This window comes from Capricornis sumatraensis, chromosome 1, assembly GCF_032405125.1.
Source record: "Capricornis sumatraensis isolate serow.1 chromosome 1, serow.2, whole genome shotgun sequence".
Classification (NCBI taxonomy): domain Eukaryota; kingdom Metazoa; phylum Chordata; class Mammalia; order Artiodactyla; family Bovidae; genus Capricornis; species Capricornis sumatraensis.
The window spans coordinates 243,109,716-243,137,348 of record NC_091069.1 but is presented as its reverse complement, the minus strand read 5'-3'; the positions used below and the strand labels follow the sequence as shown (position 1 = coordinate 243,137,348).

The 27,633-nt window shown below is 35.4% G+C and overlaps 1 protein-coding gene across 1 annotated transcript in view; it reads left to right on the top strand.

The window, feature by feature from the left end:
* DNAJC13 (DnaJ heat shock protein family (Hsp40) member C13) overlaps positions 1-27,633 on the top strand; it is a 140,611-nt gene that overhangs the window by 31,010 nt on the left and 81,968 nt on the right. Inside the window, exons 5-22 of the mRNA XM_068980123.1 lie at positions 1,197-1,397; positions 4,169-4,375; positions 4,466-4,561; positions 4,926-5,017; positions 6,908-7,074; positions 7,183-7,262; positions 7,345-7,514; positions 7,978-8,077; positions 10,984-11,091; positions 11,807-11,962; positions 12,724-12,780; positions 15,148-15,269; positions 17,339-17,414; positions 20,332-20,427; positions 21,174-21,317; positions 24,193-24,207; positions 24,757-24,839; positions 26,247-26,400. Of these exons, the coding sequence (XP_068836224.1) occupies positions 1,197-1,397; positions 4,169-4,375; positions 4,466-4,561; positions 4,926-5,017; positions 6,908-7,074; positions 7,183-7,262; positions 7,345-7,514; positions 7,978-8,077; positions 10,984-11,091; positions 11,807-11,962; positions 12,724-12,780; positions 15,148-15,269; positions 17,339-17,414; positions 20,332-20,427; positions 21,174-21,317; positions 24,193-24,207; positions 24,757-24,839; positions 26,247-26,400 (2,124 nt within the window). The remainder of the gene's footprint in view (positions 1-1,196; positions 1,398-4,168; positions 4,376-4,465; positions 4,562-4,925; positions 5,018-6,907; positions 7,075-7,182; positions 7,263-7,344; positions 7,515-7,977; positions 8,078-10,983; positions 11,092-11,806; positions 11,963-12,723; positions 12,781-15,147; positions 15,270-17,338; positions 17,415-20,331; positions 20,428-21,173; positions 21,318-24,192; positions 24,208-24,756; positions 24,840-26,246; positions 26,401-27,633) is intronic.

Genomic DNA, 27,633 nt, shown 5'->3' with positions numbered 1-27,633 from the left:
CCTGCCTCTTGAGAAACCTGTATGCAGGTCAGGAAGCACCAGTTAGAACTGGACATGGAACAACAGACTGATTCCAAATAGGAAAAGGAGTACATCAAGGCTGTATATTGTCACCCTGCTTATTTACCTTATATGCAGAGTACATCATGAGAAACTCTGGGCCGGAAGAAGCACAAGCTGGAATCAAGATTGCTGAGAGAAATATCAATAACCTCAGATATGCAGATGACACCACCCTTATGGCAGAAAGTGAAGAAGAACTAAAGAACCTCTTGATGAAAGTGAAAGAGGAAAGAAAAAATTCCCTTAAAGCTCAACATTCGGAAAACTTAAGATCATGGCATCCAGTCCCATCACTTCATGGCAAATAGATGCGGAAACAGTGTCAGACTTTATTTTTTTCGGCTCCAAAATCACTGCAGATTGCTATTGCAGCCATGAAATTAAAAGACGCTTACTCGTTGGAGGGAAAGTTATGACCAACCTAGACAGCATATTAAAAAGCAGAGACATTACTTTGTCAACAAAGGTCCGTTTAGTTAAGGCTATGGTTTTTCCAGTGGTCATGTATGGATGTGAGAGTTGGACTATAATGAAAGCTGAGCACCAAAGAATTGATGCTTTTGAACTGTAGTGTTGGAGAAGCCTCTCAAGAGTCCAAGTCCCTTGGACTACAAGGAGAGCCAACCAGTCCATCCTAAAGGAGATCAGTCCTGGGTGTTCATTGGAAGGACTGATGTTGAAGCTGAAACTCCAGTACTTTGGCCACCTGATAAAGACTCTGATGCTGGGAAGGATTGAGGCCAGGAGGAGGAGGGGACGACAGAGGATGGGGTGGTTGGATGGCATCACTGACTCAATGGACATGGATTTGGGTAGGCTCTGGCAGTTGATGTTGGACAGGGAGGCCTGCCGTGCTGCTCTTCATGGGGTCGTAGAGTTGGACACAATTGAGCAACTCAACTGATACGATACTGTCTTTAGTTAGCCTCAACATTCTTAATTGAATAAACATAAACCTCCAGATGGCCAAAGTAAAAATGTCGTTAAGAAGTTGAGTAGTAGCTCTAAAATTTTATAATACAGATTTTCTTTTTTTTTTTTTTTTTTCCTGCAATGAGTGATACATTAGATGTAATGGTGTTTTATGGTAACCTGAAATATAAATTTAAAAGTATTATTGTTTTTCTCTGCAGAGATATAACTGCTATAAGCATCACTGGAGTGATACAAGAAAACCTGTCATTTTGGAAGTAACGCCAGGAGGCTTTGACCAGATTAATCCTGCAACAAACAGAGTCCTCTGTTCCTATGACTATAGAAATATTGAAGGCTTTGTAGATCTCTCTGATTATCAAGGAGGGTTTTGTATACTTTATGGAGGATTTAGTAGATTGGTAAGTAGTGTTTTTAAAAAGTTATCTTAAAAGAGACATGACCATTTGAAGGAAAGCAGAGTGTTTACACTTAATTTTGAAATTTCCTTTGAGTCCTCTGGAAGGAAGTATGGTATTTTGAGTGCAGGCTTTGGTATCAGGTAGACCTCAGCTTGAATTCCAATTTGCAGCTCTCTAAAATGTGGAGAATAATATGTGTATGTCTTAGGTATTTTGATCAAATGAGATACTTTATGTAAAATTCTTAGCACAGTATGTCACTTAATATTTAATAAACAGTGATCACAGTTTTATTTTCATTAGTATTGTTACTTGAAAGTTTCTAAACTTTCTTTGAAAAGTTACATTAAACTATCTTTTTTTATAGTCTTCTTTCCTTTGCCCAGCTATTTGTAATCTGAAATCTGAATAGACTTTGAAAATTCAAATTTGGAGTTCATTGCATGTTTTTGTCTTGAAATTCTGAGTTACATGTAAATTTTGGGACACAGCAGAAACCTCTTAAGGTACTGAGACCCTGTTTTTTAATTGGCAGTAGAAACAGAGCTATAGATTATGACCATTTTTTTTTATAAGAAACATCCTGCCTTTCTTGATTAAATCCCACACCTCAGAGATGAACATTCGAGTGTCCAGATGAAGAGGCTCAGCTGAACTTACTCTCAGAGTCCTTTCTCTTGAGATTTGAAATCCTGTAGCTACCTTAATATCCTGGGAACACTACTCCCAAGATTTAGTGTTCTGTAGATAAACTGTCCATCCCTGGATAGCAGAACCAGGGCAAGTCTTTTGGATATACTAGAGGCTGCTGCTAAGTCGCTTCAGTCGTGTCCGACTCTGTGCAGCCCCATAGACGGCAGCTTACCAGGCTCCACCATCCCTGGGATTCTCCAGCCAAGAACACTGGAGTGGGTTGCCATTGCCTTCTCCAATGCATGAAAGTGAAAAATGAAAGTGAAGTTGCTCAGTCATGTCTGACTCTTCGCAACCCCACGAAATGCAGCCCACCAGGCTCCTCTGTCCATGAGATTTTCCAGGCAAGAGTACTGGAGTGGGGTGTCATTGCCTTCTCCATACAAGAGGCTAAGTGTAGCAAAAAGAAAAGAGAATGATGGATGGGGTGAACGATCTGATTTACAAAACATGTTAGCTTCTTCAGAGTTATAGGCCTTGTCCCATCCTCACTCTACCCAGATGATAGGTACCATCCTAGTGTCACTCATCTAGGAATGTGCATATAGACGTTTTGTTACCACTGAGTCTAGACCCAAAAAATGAATGATCCAAGAGAAAACCCCATTCCCTTTCCCACCCTCAAAGCAGCCTGAAACCTCCTGTCATAGTGCTGCCCAAAGGTTTGTCTCCTTCCTGGGTGGTAGAACTTTATAATGATTAACCTCTTGGTGGAAAACATATCTAATTACAGTAATATGGCTTCACAGATCTTAACAGAATGACTTTAATTCATCAAGCCTACCAATGTGTAAGGTAAATATTAAGGATAAGAATTATGACACTCCTCAATTGCCAACATGTTTTATTGCTTTTTGGCATCAAGCAGTTTTAATTTTTTTCATATATGTTACTTATTAAATGATAGCTGATGTCAAACTTGGTAGCCTTAATATATAGGTCCATGGGTTTAACGTGGCTTCACATTGTAATCACCTAGAGAGTTTTCTTAAACCCATTGTGCCCTTGGCTCATTTCCTGAAGATACTGATTCAATTAATATAATGGGAGGCCTAGCAATGGCAATTTTTAAAACTCCAGAATTGAGCTGAACATTGAGGCAAGTTTGGGAACACGTATATTCATAGTATTGTATGTGGCAGTGTGCCTCAGACTTGAAGGTGCATACATATCAGCTGGGGCATCTTGTTCACTCTCAGATTTTGATTCCGTAGGATTGAGGTTGGAACTGAGATGTTACACATCTAGCATGCTCACAGGTGATGCTGACTTTACTGGTCCTTGGACCACCTTTTGGGTGGCAGGAAGCTAAGCATACTGTCTGCCTTTTAAAAAACACTAGCTAAAATGAGTCAGTTCACTACAGATATGAGACCATAACAGATTTATTCAAGAAACTGATATCTTCTGCATCCATAGTGACTGAGATAAGCTGTTGGAAATGAAATCAGGTTTAAAACATGATCTGATCCAGTGTTCCTCAACAGGGTAGTTAATGGCATTCCGGGCAGGACAGGTCTTTCTTGTGGGATTCTCCTATCGTGCCCTTCATGGCATTTTTGGCTTCCAGGTATCACATGCAAGTAGCAATACCTTATCCTTAATACACTCTGGAGGTTGGTTTGTAATATTCATAGGCCAGTGACTTGCTGAGCATTTAAGCATTTTTCAAGGTAATCTTGCAAGAAAGCATTGTATAAAAACAGATGAAGTCAGAGCTACCTTAGTTGAAACTGGAATTCTGTCCACCGTAGTACCCAGCACCTCCATTGGACTTGGCTGGGATTCCTGGGGCCTTTTTTGGAGCCCCAGAGTGCTGTTTTCCACACAGGGGTGAGAACCAGACTCTGAGAATTTATGAGATAATTTCCTTTCAGTGATTATTTGCAAGACTTTATATTTCAGGCTTTGATTTTAATTTAATAATCACCCACAACATACTGCTTATTTACTTCTGATAAGATCTACCATTTTTCCTCCTAGAATTGCTCCTTCAGGTACTTTCCTATGAGTTGATTCTCTATGGTCACATTTTAATTATTTCAACCCTAACATTTTAAATTTCAAAATTTATGCAGCATTTATTTGCATCAGAACAAAGAGAAGAAATTATCAAAAGTGCAATAGATCATGCTGGCAACTATATAGGTATTTCATTGCGGATCAGAAAAGAGCCTTTAGAATTTGAGCAATATTTGAACCTTCGATTTGGCAAATACAGCACTGATGAATCCATCACATCTTTAGCAGAGTTTATAGTCCAGAAAATATCACCTAGACATTCGGTAAGCTTATATGTTAAAAGTAAAAGTTTGTTCATCTGATTTTGAAGTTTTTCGTCTATAATTTTTAATATATTTCAATTTTGTTTGAAGGAACCTGTAAAAAGAATTCTAGCGCTTACAGAAACATGTTTAGTAGAACGTGATCCAGCAACCTATAATATTGCAACATTGAAGCCCTTAGGAGAAGTAAGTTTCAGTAATAGTTTAAATGAGATTTCTTCCTGTTGATATATTAGAATAATTTTCTTTCTGTTTTAATATTTTTTAGGCCTAAAGAATAGGAAACAGTCTGTATTTAATTTTTCATTGTATTTATTGATCTTAGAACAGTGAATATTGCAAAATTTGTTTTTCAGGTATATAACGAAAACAATTTATTAAGTATTATATGAAAATGTGAATGAGACTTTTAACAGCTCTTAAATTCTGATATTATAACCAAGTTATGTTTTTAAATATTGACTTTTGTCAACTAAATGATGTGTAGTGTTTCTAATGGAATACCATAAAACTAACATCTTTCATGGAACTTGTTTCTTGTGTTCCTTAGGTGTTCGCATTGGTTTGTGACTCAGAAAATCCACAGCTTTTTACTATTGAATTTATAAAAGGCCAAATACGGAAATACTCTTCAACAGAGAGGTATCTTTTTAAAATTCATCTAGTTTTTGAGATCTTAGTATGTGCAAGGCAAAGTGCTTCATCAAAGAGGAAAAACAAAGATAAATTTTATCTAGAACTTTAAAATTATGTAATGAAGGAAAAGACAACTTTATTTTGCTGCATGTTTGAAATATCCTTCATTTCGTTTTCAAGTTTCGAAAGAGTATAAAAATGGTTCAGTTCAGTTCAGTCGCTCAGTCGTATCCGACTGTTTGTGACCCCATGAACCGCAGCACACCAGGCCTCCCTGTCCGTCACCAACTCCCAGAGTCCACCTAAACCCATGTGCATTGAGTCAGTGATGCCATCCAACCATCTTATCCTCTGTCGTCCCCTTCTCCTCCTGCCCTCAGTCTTTCCCAGCATCAGGGTCTTTTCCAGTGAGTCAGCTCTTTGCATCAGGTGGCCAAAGGATTGGAGTTTCAGCTTCAACATCAGTCTTTCTAATGAACACGCAGGACTGATCTCCTTTAGGATGGACTGGTTGGATCTCCCTGCAGTCCTAGGGACTCTTAAGAGTCTTCTCCAACACAGCAGTTCAGAAGCATCAATTCTTCAGTGCTCAGTTTTCTTTATAGTCCTCACATCCATACATGACCTCTGGAAAAACCATAAAAATGGTTACTTGATATTAAATCAAAGGATGGAAAATAAAGTATGTTTCTGAAACTTACACTTTTTAAGTATTTAAAAATAATACCTTTCACTTTGATTCTTAAATTGTTTGGATAATGGTAGCCAGTTACTTTGATAAAAATACACTCAGTGCAACTACCACATGGTAAAACAACTAAACCTGTGTGCAGGTTTTGTGTGGGTATGTTTTAAACTCCTTTAGGTGAATACAAAGGAATGTAATCACTGAGTTTTATAAGAAACTGCCAAACTGTATTCCTAAAGTGGCTCTACCATTGTGCATTCCAACCAGAAGTGAATGAGAGTTCCTGTTTCTCCACATCCTTATCAGCATTTGGTGGTGTCAGTATTTCAGATTTGGCCATTCTAACACTAATGTTGTAGTATCTTGTTTTAATTAGCATTTTACTGATGTTATATGATGTAAAGCATCATACAGGACTTTGGATCATTCTTTTTCCTTGTTTTTTCCACTTTAATTTTGTATTGGGGTATAGCCAGTTAACAAAATTGTAATTGTTTCAAGTGAACAGCAAAGGGATTCAGCCATACGTATACATGTATCCATTCTCCCCCAAACTCTCCTCCCACCCAGGCTGCAGGATCATTTTTTTATTGGGTTATTCTTTTTATTGTTGAATTTTAAGAGTTCTTAGTATATTTTGGGTAATGGTCCTTTATCAGATATGTCTTTTTTAAATATTTATTCCCAACTGTGGCTTGTCTTTTTATTCTCTTGATGAAGTTTCTTGAATAAGTAAAACTGTAGAGAAAGAAGCAGATAAATGGTTGCCTGAGGCTAGGGAGTTTTTTGCAAATGGGCACAAGGAAACTTTTTGGGGTGCTGGAAATGTATAAAAACTGAATTGTGGTAATGATTGTACAACTGTATAAATTTATGAAAAATTACCAGACTCTACATTTTAATTAAATGACTTTTGTGATTTGTAAGTTATCCCTCAGTAAAACTGTTAAAGATAATCTTAAAATTAAAAAACAGGAGGAAAATGTTAACGATCCATTCCTTTAGTAATTTGGATATAATATTAAACAGGAAAGTGAAGATAAAGTATTGGATGTCAGGTTCTCTCCTGCCACTTCATTTTAGTACTTCCCTGGTACCCAGGGTGCCCCCCTGAGCAGGTTACCTTCTAAAGGACCTATGCTGCTTTCTAAATGAAAATCTCCCTAGATTATCAATCCTAAAACCTTTTTATTTTTAACTTTGCTTAGAGATTCCTTATTAGCAAGTTTGCTGGATGGAGTAAGAGCCTCTGGTAACCGAGATGTTTGTGTAAAAATGACATCAACTCATAAAGGTCAGCGATGGGGGTTACTCAGCATGCCTGTCGATGAGGAGGTAGAGAGCCTTCATCTCAGATTCTTAGCTACACCTCCAAGTAAGTATTGATTTAAATATAATTTCATTTCCACTACTCCATCTACTTAACAATAAATAAACATAGTGCAGACCTCTAAATCGTTTTGAATCATTCATTTCCTTACAGATGGCAACTTTGCAGATGCTGTGTTCAGGTTCAACGCTAACATTTCATATAGTGGAGTTCTGCATGCAGTGACGCAGGATGTAAGACAAATTGTATCATAATTTGTTCATAGTCATTAATTTTTGGTATAGAAACTCTTTTGAAATACTCTTCCTCACCTAGGGTCTCTTCTCAGAAAACAAAGAAAAACTGATCAATAATGCCATAACGGCATTATTGTCCCAAGAAGGGGATGTTGTTGCTTCAAATGCAGAACTTGAGAGTCAGTTCCAGGCTGTGAGGAGGCTTGTGGCTTCCAAAGCTGGTTTTCTAGCTTTTACTCAGCTTCCAAAGTAAGTTGCCTTAATTTTTTTTCTTTTAATAAGAATTTGAAAAAGTCAAAATAGCAAATAATCAACACATTTACCTCTTTATATCTCATTAAACTTGTTACTTTTTAATATGGTGAATTAGTAATTTCTATTCATGAGAGATAAAAAAGCAAGATGAATGAATGGAAATGATATTGCTGACTCCTATGTATACATTGACCCATGATATTACTGACTCTTGTTTTAGTGAATTTGAATGGGATGTTCAAATTCAAGCCTTTTAGTTTTAATTAACCTTCAAGCCCCCCATCAAAGGAAAAAAGATTATGAAAACTGTTATGTTCTAGATATGGGATTCAGAATATTTAATTGCTATAGTAATGTAGTAGAAACTTAAAATAACTTACTGTGTTATGTTTTTATAATAAAATCATAGAATGATGCTCTGGTGTTGCTACTATACACTATTGTTTTGTCCCATGAGGTTTCGAGAGCGTCTTGGAGTGAAGGTAGTAAAAGCACTCAAGAGGAGCAACAATGGAGTAATCCATGCAGCTGTTGATATGCTCTGTGCCCTCATGTGTGTAAGTACTGGTGTTTTTCTCAAGGAAGCTGATTCTAAGTGACTGATGGTTTAAATTTCCACAAACCTAGATTTTATTGTTTCAATTAAATTCGATGTTTTTATATTTCCTAACTTGCTCTTACAGCCATTTACTTATACAAATAAACATTTGTTTAGCATAGCCTATAAACTAGGCACTGTGCTGTTTACAAAAAGAAATACCACGATGTTAAGACAAAATTCCTCCCTGAAATTGCTGGCAGTCTAGTAAGGTAGGCATGTGTATATAACTATATATATAGTAGGGGCCATGGGATCCCTAAGAAGCAGCACTTGATTCTGGTTTTGTGATGAGAAGATAAAAAGGTTCTAGGTTAGTCTTTATGGGATATATTACACTTGATCTGAATCTTAAGGGGCAGGTAGATAATTTCTAGTTGCGAGAAGACTTTCCTAAGGAAGAGTAATTCAGTTCAGTTCAGTCACTCAGTCGTGTCCGACTCTTTGCGACCCTATGAACTGCAGCACGCCAGGCCTCTCTGTCCATCACCAACTCCCGGAGTCCACCCACACCCATGTGATGCCATCCAATCATCTCATCCTCTGTTTGCCCCTTCTCCTCCTGCCCTCAATCTTTCCCAGCATCAAGGTCTTTTCCAGTGAGTCAGCTCTTCACACCAAGTGGCCAAAGTATTGGAGTTTCAGCTTCAACATCAGTCCCTCCAATGAACACCCAGGACTGATCTCCTTTAGGATGGACTGGTTGGATCTCCTTGCAGTCCAAGGGACTCTCAAGAATCTTCTCCAGTACAGCAGTTCAAAAGCATCAATTCTTCTGCACTCAGCTTTCTTTATAGTCCAACTCTCACATCCATACATGACCACTGGAAAAACCATAGCCTTGACTAGATGGACCTTTGTTGGCAAAGTAATGTCTCTGCTTTTTAATATGCTGTCTAGGTTGGTCATAACTTTCCTTCCAAGGATTAAGCGTCTTTAAATTTCATGGCTGCATTCACCATCTGCATTGAGCCCAGAAAAATAAAGTCAGCCACTGTTTCTACTCTTTCCCCATCTGTTTGCCATGAAGTGATGGGTCCGAATGCCATGATCTTAGTTTTCTGACTGTTGAGCTTTAAGCCAACTTTTTCACTCTCCTCTTTCACTTTCATCAAGAGGCTCTTTAGTTCTTCTTCACTTTCTGCCATAAGGGTGGTGTCATCTGCATATCTGAGGTTATTGATATTTCTTCTGGCAATCTTGATTTCAGCTTGTGCTTCTTGCAGCCCATGGTTTCTCACGAGGTACTCTGCATAGAAGTTAAATAAGTAGGGTGACAATATACAGCCTTGGCATATTCATTTTCCTATTTGGAACCAGTCTGTTGTTCCATGTCCAGTTCTAACTGTTGCTTCCTGACCTGTATACAGGTTTCTCAAGAGGCAGGAAGAATAATTAGCATATACAAAAGTTTATTTGGGAAGCGAAAAATAATTGAATATGACTGGATCATAACGTATGAATGGGGCCACACAGGTTTAGTAGTTACAGCTAGAGATGTGTGCAGAGACCGTCATAAAAAGCCTTTGTATCAAGGAAGCTAGTTTTGTATGCTTTGTAGTAAAGAATAACTGATTTGTTTCAACAGAGAAGTGGTAACATGTCAGTTGTGGAATTTTAGAAAACTCATGGGTGATATGTGAAGTATAGATTAGAGGTCAAGTTAGAGGCATGGAGAGCAAATTATCATGTAAGAAATGAAGTGCTGAAGTAGGATGGACTACAGGCACATTTGAAAGTCGTTTTAGAGGTAAAACTTGCTGACAGCTTGTTGTGGGGAGAAAGCTGTGAAACTTTGAAACTTTTGGTTTATTTCAATTTTGTGTAGAGTATACGTTCCTTACAGTAAGTATTTTGGGCAGACTTAGTGGTATACATTAAGCATAAGCAATCACTTGAATGTGTTAGTTGCTGTGTCGTGTCTGACTCTCTACGACCCCATGGACTGTAGTCCGTCAGGCTCTGCTGTCCATGGGATTCTCCAGGCTAGAATACTGGAGTGGGTAGCCCTTTCCTTCTTCAGGGGATATTCCCAACCCAGAGGATGAACCCAGGCCTCCTGCACTGGAGGTGGATTCTTTACTGTCTGAGCCAGCAGGGAAGCCCTTGTATAAAACCTTGTATAAAATCACTTGTATAAAGCCTTGCATTTATTCCCCAAAGTGGATTTTATTATCTTTATTAAAAGTATTCCATTAAAGAATTAGTGAAGGACTTCCCTGGTGATCTAGTGGTTAAGAATTCGCCTGCCAATGCAATGGACCCAATTCAATCCTTGGAAAGGGAAGATTCCACTTAGCTGCCACAGGGCAGCTAAGTCTGTGCTCTACAGTTACTGAACCCCACACTGTCTGGAGCCCGCAAGCCACAACTGCTGAAGTCCATGCCCCCTAGAGCATTATCTTTACTCCTAACTATCATGCTTGAATCCTTTTTATGCTCTTAGTTTATTCCAACTGTCAAAAGAGAATCATCTCGAGACAAGGAAGTATTTGTTGCTAATATTAGTACTTACTTTAAAATGCTAAGTTTATTGTTTCAAATTTATATTATAAAATTGGGGGAGGTGTTATTTGCTTTTTAATAAAAAGAATGGGTGTTATTTGCTTTTTGAGAGGGAGATCTGTGACTTACTCTCTCAAAGGTACCCTGTGCAGTACTATCTACCCTTACTTGTTAGGCAAATTATCCAGTCTCATCAGACCCAGGAGAAGTCATTTCCTCCTGCTTATCACAAGTTTCCTTTCTGCCTTAAACTTGAAGGATGTGGTTTTTAGTTCTTTCAGTTGTTCAGTGAGTACTCTTCATAAATAACTTTTATGTGATGCAACTGCTTATGAATTTATCACTGTTTTTAATCAATAGCCCATGCATGATGACTATGATTTAAGACAAGAACAGCTAAACAAAGCTTCTCTTCTCTCTTCAAAGAAGTTTCTGGAAAACTTACTGGAGAAATTTAATTCCCATGTGGTGAGTTAAAGTTAAATTTGTCTTAATGAGTGATACCACACAGATTGAAGATATTCTGGAAGTACAACATGGACAGTTTTTGTTCTGTTTTGTTTTAAATTATAGCCCTGATTTCAGTATTGGTTTACAGTTCAGCTTGTTCACTTACTTATTTTATTACTATAAAATAGTGTCTTAAGACTATTTAATTATTTAGGAAAGGATAAATTGCCAAGCCTTTAACTTTTTAGTTATATCCCAGATTTTTACTTTTCTACTTGCTTTAAAAATGTCATTATGAAATAATTTGCTTTAAAAAAGGCTAATAAAATCTTTATTCCTCAATCATTGGTTAACAGTTTTGGAGATGGGCAATCTGTAACATCTAGAAGGAATATGAACAGATTGCTAGAGCTTTGCCGGTGTTATCCAAGATTGCCTTTTATATAAATATACATTAACATTTATCATACCTGTTTGAGGAGTCTTGGTTATTTTCTTGAAATTTGACTGAATTTTAACTGTTTTATTTTTGAGATAAGCACTTGATAATACTACATTAGTAAAACAAGTACTGCTTTGAGTAGTACTCATGTTGAGAGCACTTTAAAACTTATTTTGGGAAATTAAATGTTTACTTCTAACATAATAAGATAACAGGAAAAACCCCATTATTAGCTGTGTTTTAAGTGAAGCTCCCTGCACTAAGCCAAGGTAATATGTTACTTTGTTTCAGGATCATGGGACTGGTGCGCTAGTTATTAGTTCACTCTTGGACTTCCTTACTTTTGCCCTGTGTGCTCCATATAGTGAGACAACAGAGGGGCAGCAGTTCGATATGCTCTTGGAGATGGTAGCATCCAATGGAAGAACACTCTTTAAACTCTTTCAGGTGAGAGCTTACACTTTTATCAGGTAACAACTAATCCACGAGAACCACTTTTCGGTCAGTTTATTTTTAAAATAATGTATATGTGCTTCTGTGGTAATCTAAAAAATACAGCCTAGTATGTTACTGTATTAGAATATGTCACTGACTTCTTGATGTTTCACGTAGAGCTCTATTGATGGGGCTTTTGATCAGTATTTGACTCTGTTGCCCATCTTTTCCATCTTAAAAGTAGTGAAAAACTGACTTTTTTCCTGTGGTCAACTCAAAGTTCTCTTTTCTTTATAAATTTCCAAATATTAAGGTGAGATTTAGCAGGGCCTTTCATGAGCAATTGAAAACATTTATTTCATATAATGCTGTCATGTTTATTATGTACATGTGTATATATGATATTTATGTTTATAAATGTCTGTTTCTGTTATGTTAATATCATAATTATTTGATATTTATCATTCCAATAAGTAGAATATATATAAGTATTCACATTAGTGCTAGCTGTTTCTACTTCTGTAAACTCTTTGTTTTTAGTATCTGTAAAGCTGTATTATAAGAATACCTAAAATTTTTAAACCAGACTGTGAACTGACTTTGAGATGTAGCTTTTTATTAATTTTATGGCTTGAAAGGATGAAAGGGTTTCACTTTCAATTTTATGGCTTAATACCTTGCATAAAACTGTGTATCCCTCTGAAGAGCAACCCCTAAATATGTTGGAATAAAACTCTTTTATTCTGTGATACTTTTTTCTCCCTATTTTAAAGCATCCTTCCATGGCAATTATAAAGGGAGCTGGATTGGTTATGAAGGCAATAATAGAGGTGAGAAAACAATTTTGAAAGTTCAACTTACTTGAATGTTAATTGGCTATTTTAACTTGGGCTGACAAAGTTACTTTCAGTCTTTTATGGGAAGTATGCAGTATTTCTGGGTAAGAAAAGTAATTTTAAATGTTTATATTCCTTTTAAACTAGTTGTAACAACAATCCTAAATAATAAACTAAGAACTTAAAGTTCTTAAGTAAGTAGATTTAGAGCAAATGAATTTTTCTGGTCCTCCATTATTTGTTTTATTTTAAAAGAAAAGTTAGCATTCTTTCTTCCTCTCTTTTGGTGGTAGTGGTGATGGTATTGAAACTTCATTCAGGTACTAAGTCTATATGGAAATCTATTAATGGAGTTAGTTTATAGCCAAGTAGTATTAAATAAATATTGTAACAAAAACTTCGTCATGCTAACCTGCATATATGTTTAAGCCCCAGAGATCAGGACATGATATTGTTGGACAGGAACTCTTGCTTCTCCAGGATAGTTGCTTTAGCCTTACCACCTGGTAGCTCAGGTGGGAAAGAAAGAATCTGCTTGCAATGTAGGAGACCCCAGTTCGATTCCTGGGTTGGGAAGATCCCCTGGAGAAGGGACAGGCTACCCATTCCAGTTTACTTGGGCTTCCCTGGCGGCTCAGATGGTAAAGAAGCCGCCTGCCCTGTGTGATATGGGTTTGATCCCTCAATTGGGAAGATCCCCTGGAGAAGGGAATGGCTACCCACTCCAGTATTCTCACCTGGAGAATTCCATGGACAGAGGAGCCTGGCAGGCTACAGTCCTTGGGGTCACAAAGAGTAAGATACAAGAGTAAGATACAACTGAGCGACTTTGTATAAATAGATAGATAGATATTTTTTAGAAGACGAGATTGTGGCTATTAATATGAGCTTACATTACTGGATGTTTACAATATCAGTCTAATGGCTTTTGAATTTTTTATATACTTTTGTTGTCATAATTGGATAAAATGTAAGAGTGCTCCCTTTGTCAAAAAACTCTGCCATTATAGTTCATAAATATAACAAGTAGCTAAATGATAAGCACAGTATTAGTATACTGTTAAACAGCTATTGAAAATTATATATAGACTTAGATTGGTTGGAACATCAAAGTTTATTTGCATTTTTAGTGTATACATGAAATAAAAGTGAATTGTCCCCCTTTAGCTAATGGGTTCTATGCTTAATATTAGTTTCCAAAGTAAATGCCACGTCTCTCACTTACAGAGCTTGAAGTCACCAAGGACAGTTAGGACCATGAGACCATACCAAAGAGTCTTCCTGGATTTGATCCATTAATATATTGCCATTCATTCAGAAATATTTAGTGAATGCCAGATATAACCAAAAGGCCATTTTGACTCAGTGCAAGCCACAGGTGTCAGATTCCTAGCCAGTTACTAGAGCAGTGTCTGTGTAAGGGAGGCTTTTTTAATTTACACCGAAATCCTGGCAAGTATCTTAAGTTGCTATTTTCTGATTGTGAAAGCAGTGTATGATCTTTTTAAGAAGTGTTGGATTTTTCAGAAAAAACACAAGGAAGAAATAAATCACCTGTATTTTTACCATCCAGAGACAACAGCTGTTAGTTTTCTGGTGAATTTCCTCTCAGACCATGTTCAAAGTTATATATGTACATATACATACTATGTATATTTATATACATACTACATTCATTTGTATCAAATGACATATGTACATATTCATACTGCATGTACATTTGTATACTTCTGAATCTTCAGTTATAATATATACTTGTACTTTTTTTCAGTAACATTGTATTTTTACTTTTTCCACACATCTTAAATATCACAGTGCTTGCTTAATTCATAGCTCTGTTTATCTTTGATTAGTAGTCCTATCTATCCTACCCTTTTGTGAAAGTAAGTCTAAATAATCAGAGTGAAATAAGAATACAAAGAACTACTTCAACATCACATCATTCTTTTTTAAAAAAATAAAGAATTGTATTCACCATAAAAGTGAATATATCTTTACCAACAAGAGCAAGCAGGTTTGCAGATGCCTTTGGTAGGAGTTACTGATTTCTGTAAGTCACCTCTCCCCTTCATTGGCTGATATATACTCAAGGAATGAACCTAATTTTAAAGTTAAACAATGTATAATTCCTGAGATAACTATATCTTGAACATTAAAACCTTATTCCAAAGGCAAATAATATTTTTAAATGACTTATAATATTATTCACCTATGTTATTTTTGGAAAATTGTAGTTGCATATTTAATTTTTATTATATTGTATACTGAATAATTATTTTATCTAGAGATATAAAATTAACAAAATTAAAATAGCTTGCTTTAGATTGTTGCTTTAGGGATCATCTTACCCTTTTTCCAAAGGAAGGTGACAAAGAAATTGCTACAAAAATGCAGGAGCTTGCCCTAAGTGAAGGTGCCTTACCTCGACACTTGCATACTGCGATGTTTACAATAAGCTCAGATCAAAGGATGCTTACAAATAGGTAGGTTAAATTTAATTTGTTATCAGTTAACTTGTTTAGAGAAGGGGTTCAGGTATTACATAAAACAGTGTTTGGATTACACAGATGTTTCATTTTCTTTTGATTCACCTAGTTCTTGTCCTTTCCTTATGGAAAGATTGTACCCAAAAGATCATTGTCCCTGTCCCTGCATAACTGGGGAGGAAAAAAATAAAACTGCTTTTTTCCCCCCACTCTCTGCTCATCAAGCTCTACACCGCATAGTCATGGGACTGGAACATGGAAAAGAGTGCTTTGTGGCTTACAAAACTAGAACCACATGTCCCCAGGGCATTTCTCCTTACATTTCCTCCTGGCTATCTTGTATGTAGATGACCCACCTAGTGATTTTTAAATAACTTTGGTCAGTTAGTTACTCTAAGAATAAAGAAAACTTCATTATCTAGCCAGCCTTACCTAATCAAGCCTATCGTAAATCTCTTGCAGTTAAACAATTTTCCTTTAGGTAAATCATCTTTTTAATAAAAATCCTTCAAATATGAGGAAACACACAAATCTGTTTATTCCCTGCTGTATGAATTCCAGCTCTTTCAATTTTTCTTTATAATTCCTGATGTAATATTTTAATCATGTTCTTTTTGGCTTTTTAAAATAATAGGGTAAATTGCTGACTTATGCTTACTTTATTATAGAAATATAAATTTCATTTATTTATCACCTATGTTTGGTTATTGCCTACTGTAGTATGCTGCTCTGCCAGTAGTTTTCTGTTTTTACTATTATGAGAAGCTATCTGCACCCCTTATGTGAAAATACTAGGCATAAAAATAGTCTTCAGTGTTGCCTGTGAAAACAAAAAGATGTAAAAAGAAGGTTATTTCCTTGATGTACTGCCTTATATATTTGCTAAGATATTACATAGTAGAGACTATTTAATATCCTATTCCATTAAACCCCTGTGTTAGCCCTTTCCTGTTTGTTTTACTTTTTATTAATCAGTTTAATCAATCAGTTGCATTCCCTACTGTGATCAGTAACTATTGAAAAACTGTCAAATTATAATAGAAATACTTTTTATCATTTGCATTGCTTTATCTTTTATAAATTGCTGCTATAAAGTGTTATCTCTAATTAAAATCTTTTAGGAATCATTGATACGATACTTAGCAAATGACAGTGAAGGAAATTATGTGTTATTACTTCAGTATGTTAATAGGCTTCCAGAGAGACATAAACCGTTTTAGTAGTGATTTTTGTTTTTTTGGTGGCAGAACAAAGCACAGTTTGGGTTTTCTTATTAAACTGCTTTCTTGTGGTAGTGTAACATATATGCTCTTAAGTGGTTCTTTGGTCATTCCCCTCACAGGATTCATCCTCATTCTTATTGCCAATGGCGGTTGAATCCCTACCAAAGTCTAGAAGGGTCTCTGGTGAATAAAATATATTCCCTGTTTATGAGAAGCTTCTAGTCTGGGTAACAGATATCATCATGGGGATTAAGATTAATAAATGACTAAGTCCTAGATTCAACATGAATCTTAGATTTTCACTTTGAATCAAAATATTCTTTTAGCTCAAAAGTGCTTTTTAAATCTTTGTTTAGACTTCAAAACTGAAAATATTTTCTATCTCTGACCTTGCCAGGAAGTATGTATTAGAACATAGTTGACTTTTGTTCATGTTCAGAATTCCAAAGAATTCCAGAATGATGTGATCACTATAGCAGGACTTGTAATACAAACTGTTTATATTATCAAGTCTAATTGTTTCCCTAACTCATATATCTCAAGTTAAGATATTAATTTTTAGTATTTAACATCAGAATGATTTTCTCCTTAATTTTTATTGGAGTATAGTTGATTTAGGGTGTTGTGTTAGATCCCCATGTACAGCAGAATGACTGTTATATATATATATATCCCTTCTTTTTTAGATTATTTTCCCATATAGGTTATTACAGAGTATTGAGTAGGTAGAATTGTTTTTTTAACTGTAGTCTTATTTCTTACATGATATGTTGTTCTTAAAAATTCCTTTTTGTTCTAGCTGAGATAAAGCAGCAAACCTTTCTCAACGTCTGCTTTTTTCAGACAGCTAAGTAGACATTTAGTCGGACTCTGGACAGCTGATAATGCAACTGCAACAAACTTGTTGAAACGCATTTTGGTAAGTCAGGTGAATATATATTCTTACCCAATAAAATTTCATTGATAAGTTAGTTATACGATTAAGAATTGGGTGTTTGTTTTTTTTTTAGTTTATCGTTTATTTTTAATGTAATATACTAATCAAAGGAGTTATCATATAATAAATGTTATCCTCAGTAGCTAAATCATCAGTTCAGTTCAGTCGATCAGTTGTGTCCAACTCTTTGCAACCCCATGGACTGAGACATGCCAGGCTTCCCTCTCCATCACCAAACCCAAAGCTTGCTTAAACTCATGTCCATCCAGAAGGTGATGCCTTCCAACCATCTCATCCTCTGTTGTCCCTTTCTCCTGCCTTCAAACTTTCCCAGCATCAGGGTCTTTGCATAAGGTGGCCGAAGTATTGGAGTTTCAGCTTCAGCATCAGTCCTTCCAATGAATATTCAGGACTGATTTTCTTTAGGATTCACTGGTTGGATCTCCTTGCAGTCCACGGGACTCTCAAGAGTCTTCTCCAATACCACAGTTCAAAAGCATCAATTCTTTGGTGCTTATCTTTCTTTATAGTCCAACTCTCACATCCATATATGACTACTGGAAAAACCATAGCTCTGACTAGATGGACCTTTGTTGGCAAAGTAATGTCTCTGCTTTATTAATATGCTGTCTAGGTTGGTAATAACTTTTCTCCTAAGGAGCAGGTGTCTTTTAATTTCACGGCTGCAGTCATCATCTGCAGTAATTTTGAAGCCCAGGAAAATAAAGTCTCCCATTGTTTCCATTGTTTCCCCGTCTATTTGCCATGAAGTGATGGGACTGATGCCATGATCTTAGTTTTCTGAGTTTTAAGCCAACTTTTTTGCTTTCCTTTTTCACTTTCATTGAGAGACGCTTCAGTTCTTCTTCCCTTTCTGCCATAAGGGTGGTGTCATCTGCATATCTGAGGTTATTGATATTTCTCCTGGCAGTCTTGATTCCAGCTTGTGTTTCATCCAGTCTGACATATTTTGCATGATGTACTCTGCATATAAGTTTAATAAGCAGGGTGACAGTATATAGCCTTGACATACTCCTTTCCCAATTTGGAACCAGTCTGTTGTTCCATGTCCAATTCTAGCTATTGCTTCTTGACCTGCATATAGATTTCTTGGGAGGCAAGTCAGGTGGTCTGGTATTCCCATCTCTTGAAGAATTTTCCGCAGTTTGTTGTGATCCACGCAGTCAAAGACTTTGGCATAGTCAGTAAAGCAGAAGTAGATGTTTTTCCGGAACTCCCTTACTTTTCTTATGATCCAGCAGATGTCAGCAATTTGATCTCTGGTTCCTCTGCCTTTTCTAAATCAAGCTTGAACATCTGGAAGTTCACAGTTTATGTACTGTTGAAGCCTGGCTTGGAGAATTTTGAGCATTACTTTGCTAGCATGTGAGATGAGTGCAATTGTGTGGTAGTTTGAACTTTCTTTGGCATTGCCTTTGTTTGGTATTGGAATGAAAACTGATCTTTTCTAGTCCTGTGGCCACTGCTGAGTTTCCCAAATTTGCTGGCATAATGAGTGCAGCACTTTCACAGCATCACCTTTTAGGATATGAAATAGCTCAACTGGAATTCCATCACCTCCACTACCTTTGTTTGTAGTAATGCTTCCTGAGGCCCACTTGACTTCACACTCCAGGATGTCTGGCTCTAGGTGAGTGTCATACCATCGTCGTTCTCTGGGTCATGAGGACGTTTTTTATATAGTTCTTTTCTGTATTCTTGCCACCTCTTTTTAGTATCTTCTTTTTCTATTAGGTCCATATACCATTCCTTCCTTTATATTGCCCATCTTTGCATGAAATATTCCCCTGTTATCTCTAATTTTCTTGAAGAAATCTCTAGTCATACCCATTCTGTTGTTTTCCTCTATTTCTTTTCATTGATCACTGAGGAAGGCTTTCTTATGTCTTCTTGCTATTCTTTGGAACTCTGCATTCAGATGGGTGTATCTTTCCTTTTCTCCTTTGCCTTTACCTTCCTTTATTTTCTCAGCTGTTTGTGAGGCCTCCTCAGACATCCGTTTTGCCTTTTTGCTTTTCTTTTTCTTGGGGATGGTTTTGATCACTGCCTCCTGTACAGTGTCATGAACCTCCATCCATAGTTCTTCAGGCACTCTGTCTATCAGATCTAATCCCTTGAATCTATTTTTCACTTCCACTGTATAATCATAAGAAATTTGATTTAGGTCAAATCTGAGTGGTTTTCCCTACTTTATTAAATTTAAGTCTGAATTTTGCAAATAGGGAATTCATCTGAGCCACAGTCAGCTCCTGGTCTTGTTTTTGCTGACTGTATAGAGTTTCTCCATCTTTGGCTACAAAGAATGTAATCAATCTGATTTTGGTATTGACCATCTGGTTATGTCCATGTGTAGAGTTGTCTCTGTGTTGTTGGAAGAGGATGTTGGCCGTGACCCATGCATTGAGTACTTTGTGTACTCCAAGACCAAATTTACCTGTTACTCCAGGGATCTCTTGACTTCCTACTTTTGCATATCAGTCCTCTATGATGAAAAGGACATCTTTTTTTTGGTGTTATGTCTAGAAGGTCTTGTAGGTCTTCATATAACCGTTCAGCTTTTTCAGCATTAGTGTTTGAGGCATATACTTGGATAACTGTGATATTGAATGGTTTGCCTTGGAAACGAACAGAGATCATTCTTTTGTTTTTGAGATTGCACCCAAGTACTGCATTTCGGACTCTGTTGACTGTTAGGGCTACTCCATTGCTTCTAAGGGATTCTTGCCCACAGTAGTAGATACAGTGATTGTCTGAATTAAATTTGCCCATTCCAGCTAAGTCATCGTATTAATTTATTTGGTATTTGAAGGCTAGATTTTGTGTGTGCAGTTGTTTTGAAAATGGATTGTATATCTTGTTTTTTTGTTGTTGTTTTTAGCCCCCAGGCTTGCTGGCATACTTGGACAGCTCTGATCCAGTTCCTGAGAAGGATACTGATAGGATGCATGTTAGAGATAATGTGAAAATAGCAATGGTAAATATCCTTGTCCTAAGTGTTTTTTCAGTATGAAGGAGTACTTTTTTGTGAAACATTCTTAATTAATAGTGTTCCTTTAAATTATTACTATTAACAGCTTTACTGAAGTAAAATTTACATCCCCCAAATTTTACCTATTTTTAGTGTACAGTTCTGTAATCTTTAGAATTAAGCAGTTATCACCATAATCTAATTTTATGAATAGTAATTATCTTGTATTTTTTCCTCTAACTCAGCATATAGGCACATTAAATAATGGATTTTTAAAAAATTTGTTTCAAATGTATAAAGTGATATTAACACATAATATATAATTGATAAATGGTGAAAGAGGCTAACACTGAAAAAATTAATCTAGGTAGGGCTTTTATTCCTTTACAAAGCAGTCTTAATTATGACTGTTGGCTATCTTTGAGAAAATTACTTAACTTTCAAGATATGCTGTTGTAATGATGTCATATAACAGTTAGAATGTGTTTGTTTCCTTTCTTCACCTCATTTCTCTGTCTGCACCCATCTCCCACTTAATATCTTGCTATCCCTCTAAAAGTATTCATTTTGAAAAATAGAAAAGTTAAGATTTCTTGGACAAAATATATAATATGTTGTGGAAATGTTCACTTTGTTTTTCCATTTTTTTTTTCTGAGTGTTTAATCATGTAAAATAGTGTCTCACTCTAATTATATTTTTAAAATAAATTCACAAATATAGGACTGTAATCGAATTCAACATTGTTTAATAGGATCAGTATGGAAAATTTAATAAAGTTCCAGAGTGGCAAAGACTAGCTGGAAAAGCTGCTAAAGAAGTTGAAAAATTTGCCAAAGAAAAAGTGGATCTTGTCTTAATGCACTGGAGGGATAGAATGGGCATTGCACAAAAAGAGGTAAAAATAAAGTCTTCTTCTGAACTTCTAAGACTTCCATGTATCCTAGGTTACTTCAGTTGTCACTGTTCATAGAGATGGTAGTCAGATACTTCTGACGGAACACCTGAAGAAATGTCACCTAGTTCTGATTGTATTTTATATAAATTCTTCTTAATTCATAGTTTCATGAATCAATGGTAAGGATTTTAATCATTTGACATAAAATTCCATTCTTGGGCTTCCCTGGTGGCTCAGATGGTAAAGAATCTGCCTGCAATGCGGGAGACCTGGGTTCAATCCCTGGGTTGGCAAGATCCCCTGGAGAAGAACATGGCAACCCACTTCAGTATTCTTGCTTGACGAATTCATGGAGAGGGGTCTGGTGGGCTCCGGTCCATGACAGTGGAGCCTTGCAGGCTCTAGTCCATGGGGTCACAAAGAGTCGAACATAACTGAGCAACCGCCACTTTCACTTTCACTTTCCACTCTTAATTTTTCTTCCATAACTTAACAGTTTCCATACTTCTAATTTCATATATATCCTTTTCCTTCCTTCTCTGAACTTTGTTTTCTTAACTATTCAAATAAAATGGCCCTTCTTGTTTAGCTTTTTTGAGACAAGTATTTTGAAAATAAGATTAACATTGTTAAATTTACTGTATGTACTTAAATTTCATTATTAGTTCCTCAAATCAAGGTCAGATCTGAAACAGTTTGTTTCATTCTTCAGCATGTAGTATGTGCTAGAGAACCTCATCCAGTAATGTTCATCCTTCTATGATGGAATGTACAGTGGTTGAAAATGGTTTAAGGTTTCATGTAAAAGTTGACTTGATCTCGGATTTTGTTGACCACATTTATATTCTTTCTCTTGAACCATCTCTTTATTTATGGTAGCTGTTTTCTTATTCAAAGAAAATAATACGTTTCTAAAAACAAATAGGTTTCTTAACGAATTTCCAGAATGTCTAAATATAAGGCATCAGGTGCACCAGAACAGAAATATTGTCTTATGTGTCTATCTGGAATTGAGACCAACATTCAGTTCTTTAGAACGTGAGCACAATGAGTTAATGTTAATTTGAATGAGTGACATATCATTATAAAGAATCAATAGATAGGCTTTCAAATGACTAGGATAGTAAAAAAGACTGAACTTTGAATTGGTTAACCTACATCTGAGCCTAGTTCTGTCACTTAATAACCCATATGGTAAGTTAACGGTTTTCAGAATTTTATTTTCCTCTTTCATTAAATCAGAATAGCAGTACCTCTTATCTCTGTCCTTTGAGGTTGCTTTGATGTACAAGGAAGTTAGTATTAAAAGTACTTATATAAAAGGCAATACATGTCATGATAATATTGCTATAGCATTTGAAAATTTGTAAGGCTTTACATATGAACGATTTTCACAGTTACCAAAAATAGCAAGCTTCTGGGTTCAGGTAGTTAAACCCATTGCTGAAGTAATAGTTGTTTCAAGCTGTTGGGTGTAATTATACAGAAAATAAGTTTTTGCATCAGATTTCTTACATAACATTTATCCAGTATAAAATTGAACACAAGCTATTTTAGCTAGAAATGTGAATGGCATCTATTATTTAAAGATAAGAATTCAGATGGAAAAGAAATATTTTTATTTTCAATAATGTTTTATCAGTCAGTTGGTTTCATTTACATGAGATATTATCTAAGGTGCTTAGCAAATAATGACACCAAATATTAATATGCTAGTCAGTAAATTATTGTGGTAGTAAACTAATTATTTCTCCCTGAGTACTGTTTTCAACATTAATTTCTTTATGAAACAGTGAATAATCTTTGTGACTACTTTATTCATGGAAATATTAATATCAAAATATCTAATTAATTAGCTTCAACTAAAGTCTAAAAATTAATTATTGTCCAGATTAACTATTTAGTCTTAAAATGACCTGCATTTCTTATGTAATTAGAATGTTTAGGAAGTCAGTTCAATTTGTAGCTGATGTTCTGTGTTGGATTAATAATAACCTTTGGCTAATGTATAGAATTGATTTTTTCTTATTTATGTTACATAAATCTGTTTACAGTTTAGGGGTTTGTTTAGCCACTTAGAGCTTTTAACCCAAGTCTCTAAATCAGTCAGCTTAGTTTATGACGAGCTGGTTGCCTTTCTCTGCATAGTGTTTACATTTTTATAATTCTAGACTCCCAGCTTTTTGTCCTGAGGGCAAGGGAAATGGAATATAGTATTACTTACTTAGAGGTTTTAAGGAAAGGTTTGTCCTTAAAACTAAAATTTTGAGCTATTTATATACTGTATTCAAGTCACCTAACATTAGTTTTCATGATAATGCATAGAATTAAAATTTGTAGGGAGTATTTCTTTAGTCAATATGTTTTATATTTCAAACATCATTTACTTTTTAAAATTTACTACTTTGCCTTTATTCTTTCTGTGATATCTACTCTGTTTTATTGGTTTATTTTATATGGTTTGCCACGTCCTTAATGAAGTTACTGACTTTCGTGTTTTAGTCTATGCTACTTTCTACTTTTAGCTTCTGTCACATTGACGATTAGTATTTCATAATTGAAATATCTACATATTTTACTTGGAACAAAGATTCTTAACCTTCAGACTTCCAAAAAATCTTTGAAATCTTCCTCTCCAGTTATAAACCTTATGTATGTGCCTTTCTGTGAAATGGGACCATAATTCTCAGATACATTTATGACTGCCTAAAATTTGGTTCATAGACTTTAGAGAAGTAGGTGGGCCTTTAGTCCTAAAGATAATTTATACAGATGTCATCCTTGTGGAATTTGTGTAACAGAAACAGTGTAGAGATATAGGCTCACTAATTTTTATTTAAAAAAAAATTTCCCCCCTTTTAACAATTAATTTCAGGACAGAAACAATATGGTGAGTTTAAGTCCCTGCTACATGTGTGAAATTGCCTGGTATGTGAAGTTGTCTTAGATATTTTTGGTTTAGTAAATTAATTCAAGTTGTACTTCACATGTGTATGAATATAGTGACTTAGTTTTGTCCATCAGCTATTTCAGTTTATACTTGTTCCTCTCGGCTTTGGTAGCAGTTTAGTAACCTCTAATCTTTTGTGTTTATTGTTTTGCTGTGATACGATTTTTATATTATCTGCATGTAAATGTTTAAAATAAGTCACCTGTTTTTGACTGTTATTAACAAAATTTGGATTTAAAGCAATAGCTTCAGGCTACATGGAAACTATTTCAGCTACACTATAGTAATATATGCTGACAAAGTATTATCAATACATTGCAATATAATCTCATATTCTATATTATATTTTATAGATTCCATCTCATTAATTTTGTCTCTGCCAAAATTTGATAATGGAAATGTTTCTCATCACTTACAAAATAAAGATATTCTCACTGAGCTTATTTAATAGTTCCTGATTGAGCACTATGACATTTTTTCCTTTTCCAGAATATAAATCAAAAGCCAGTAGTTCTTCGAAAGAGAAGACAAAGAATAAAAATAGAAGCAAACTGGGATCTCTTCTATTATAGGTAAACTTTAGGCCTCTTTTCCAGTTTTTAAATTTAGCATTGGTCTTAGAAAAATCATGACAGTTTTTTGTTTGTTTGTTCGTTTTTGCCTGAATGCACTGCTTTATGCTATAGGTATTTTTTATGCTATCAGGGTCAAGAATTATAGCTGTCAAGATTGCTATGATTAAAAAAGAAAGATTGGTATGATTAGTGATGCTTTCATAAAATTAAGACTTTTTATAGTGTTGGTAGTCTGATGACCCAAAAGAACCTTTAGAATTATTAAGGCTTAGAGAGGGTTACTTTAAAACACTTTATTGTGGCTTAGATATAACTGTAACTTCTTTAAGCCTTGTTGGAAATACAGTCTTAAAAGAGCTGGATGATGAAAACATAAAGAGACTTGTGGGAAATGGACATCCAGGGAGCTGACCTCATATACTTTTCTAGCCTTTTTAATATGGTAGCCTCTCTCCCCATCCACTGTTTCATCCCAACACCCTCCATCTTAACACCCTCCCCACATACTCACAGTTAGACACACATTGAAGGACTTTGAAACATTTGGCAGAGTTTGCAAAAACTTTTTTGAGATAATTCATAGTACTCAGTCCGGAAGCTGCTATTGATTATATAGGGGAAATTAAGTGCTTTAGAATCTTCCCACAGTACTTTATGAGTGTAGTGTGTTTATAATATGGTCTTAAAAATATTCCTTGGTTTTCTTCTTCTGGAATTTCTCAGTTGTGTTGCCCTCCCTAAAATTCCCTTGAAATTCTGGTATCAGACTTTTTAAGAGGATTGCAGGTTAAAAGTGAATGGTAGGAAGCCCACCCACCCATAGTTCAGACTTGAATTCAAATTTATTATGATAGTTAAATAATTCCAGGAATAAAAGAAAGGTATTTTGAAAATATCCATCAGAGGTTGGCAGTTTAGTAGTATTTTTTCTTGGATAGTTTGTAAGGTTCTAATCTGGAATGTTGCTCGTCCCACACACTACCACACTCAATTATCCAGAAATTCTTATCCCCAACCTGTAATGTCATATCTGTTTATAATTCTTTTCTGTATTTATATTAGCAATAAATATTAAAATTAAAATATCAGTTCCTTATTTTGAAATCCATACAGATTTGTTTTATGGTTTGGCTTCATTTTTCCCCTGTATCATTTTATAACGAAAACTTTCAAATGTACAGAAAAGGTAAAAGAATTTTGCAATGGGCACTTATATACCTGTGACTGAAATTTTACTATTAATATTTTACTATACTAACTTCACAGAGATTTTATTTTCTTTATTTATGTTTGCTAAAGTTTAAAATTCTCCTGTTGCTTTTTATAAGTTATTGTTAGGGATATTTGTAGATTTTTTAAATTATTTATTGCTTCCTACTATTTTCTGATTACATGTATATCTAGGTTTGGTCAGGACCATGCCAAGTCAAACTTAATTTGGAATTTCAAAACACGAGAAGAATTGAGAGATAGTCTTGAATCTGAAATGAGAGCATTTAATATTGATAGAGAGCTTGGTAGTGCTAATGTTATCTCCTGGAACCATCATGAATTTGAGGTAAATGTTAATTTTTGTAGTGTATTTATTTTTTAAAAGTATTAGCTTGAAGTTATGCATTTTAAAAATTTGTAATTGCTTAATGTATATCTCTCCCTTTCACTTACAATTTTATATACGAAATATTGGAAAACTTTCACTTTGCCTGAGACAAATGAAAGATTAAATTTGTTAGGTACCTGAGTTTTGTACCTGAAAACCATGTAGGAGTTTTAATAAATTTGATCCTATGCATTCTAGATCTGTGCTCTGCTTGTTTTCTTTCCCTTTAGATTCTTTGTTGAAACATATCTGTTCCTCTTATTTCTTGTACCTTGTTCAGTAGACTTTTATTGTTATTTTAATTCTGAATGTGGCCTTTTTTTTTGCTGCTCTATTAAAATAGTGATGTGAATAATGACAAAACAAGAACAAGAAATATGGTGGTAGTATATTGTCTCTTGTGTGTCTAAATTTTTATTTTAGCTGTAAATTTGATCATGTTCATGACTCTGCTGACTTTGCTCTTTAACCCAACTGCTTTTCTTAAACTTACTGATAATTTGTTATTGCTCATCGCCTCCCCTTTGAAAAACCTTTCTTTACTTTGGTTTTGGGAATCTGTATTCTTGGGGATTTTTTCCTTCACTGTCCATTCTGCCTCTTTTGCTCATTTTTCCTTACTGTTCAATGGCTAAATGTTGATTGGCCCTGAAGAATCAGTTCTTGGTCTTCTTTTTCATTTATATTTATTGACTCAGTACTCTCATCCATTCTCATGGGTTTTTGTTGTTGTTGTTATTTACTGATGGAGAAAGTAATTACTTTAGCAAAGTAATGCTCAAAATTCTCCAAGCCAGACTTCAACAGTACGTGAACTGTGAAATTCCAGATGTTCAAGCTGGGCTAAGAAAAGGCAGAGTAACCAGAGATCAAATTGCCAACATCTGTTGGATCATCGAAAAAGCAAGAGAGTACCAGAAAAACATCTACTTTTGCTTTATTGACTGCACCAAAGCCTTTGACTCTGTGGATCACAAAAAAACTGTCAAAAATTCTTAAGAGAGATGGAAATAGCAGACCACCTTGCCGGCCTGTGGCTTCCTTGGTAGCTCAGATGGTAAAGAGACCGCCTGCAGTGTGGGAGACCTGGGTTTGATCCCTGGGTCGGGAAGATCCCCTGGAGAAGGAAATGGCAACCCACTCCAATATTCTTGCTTGGAAAATCCCATGGATGGAAGAGCCTGATGGGCT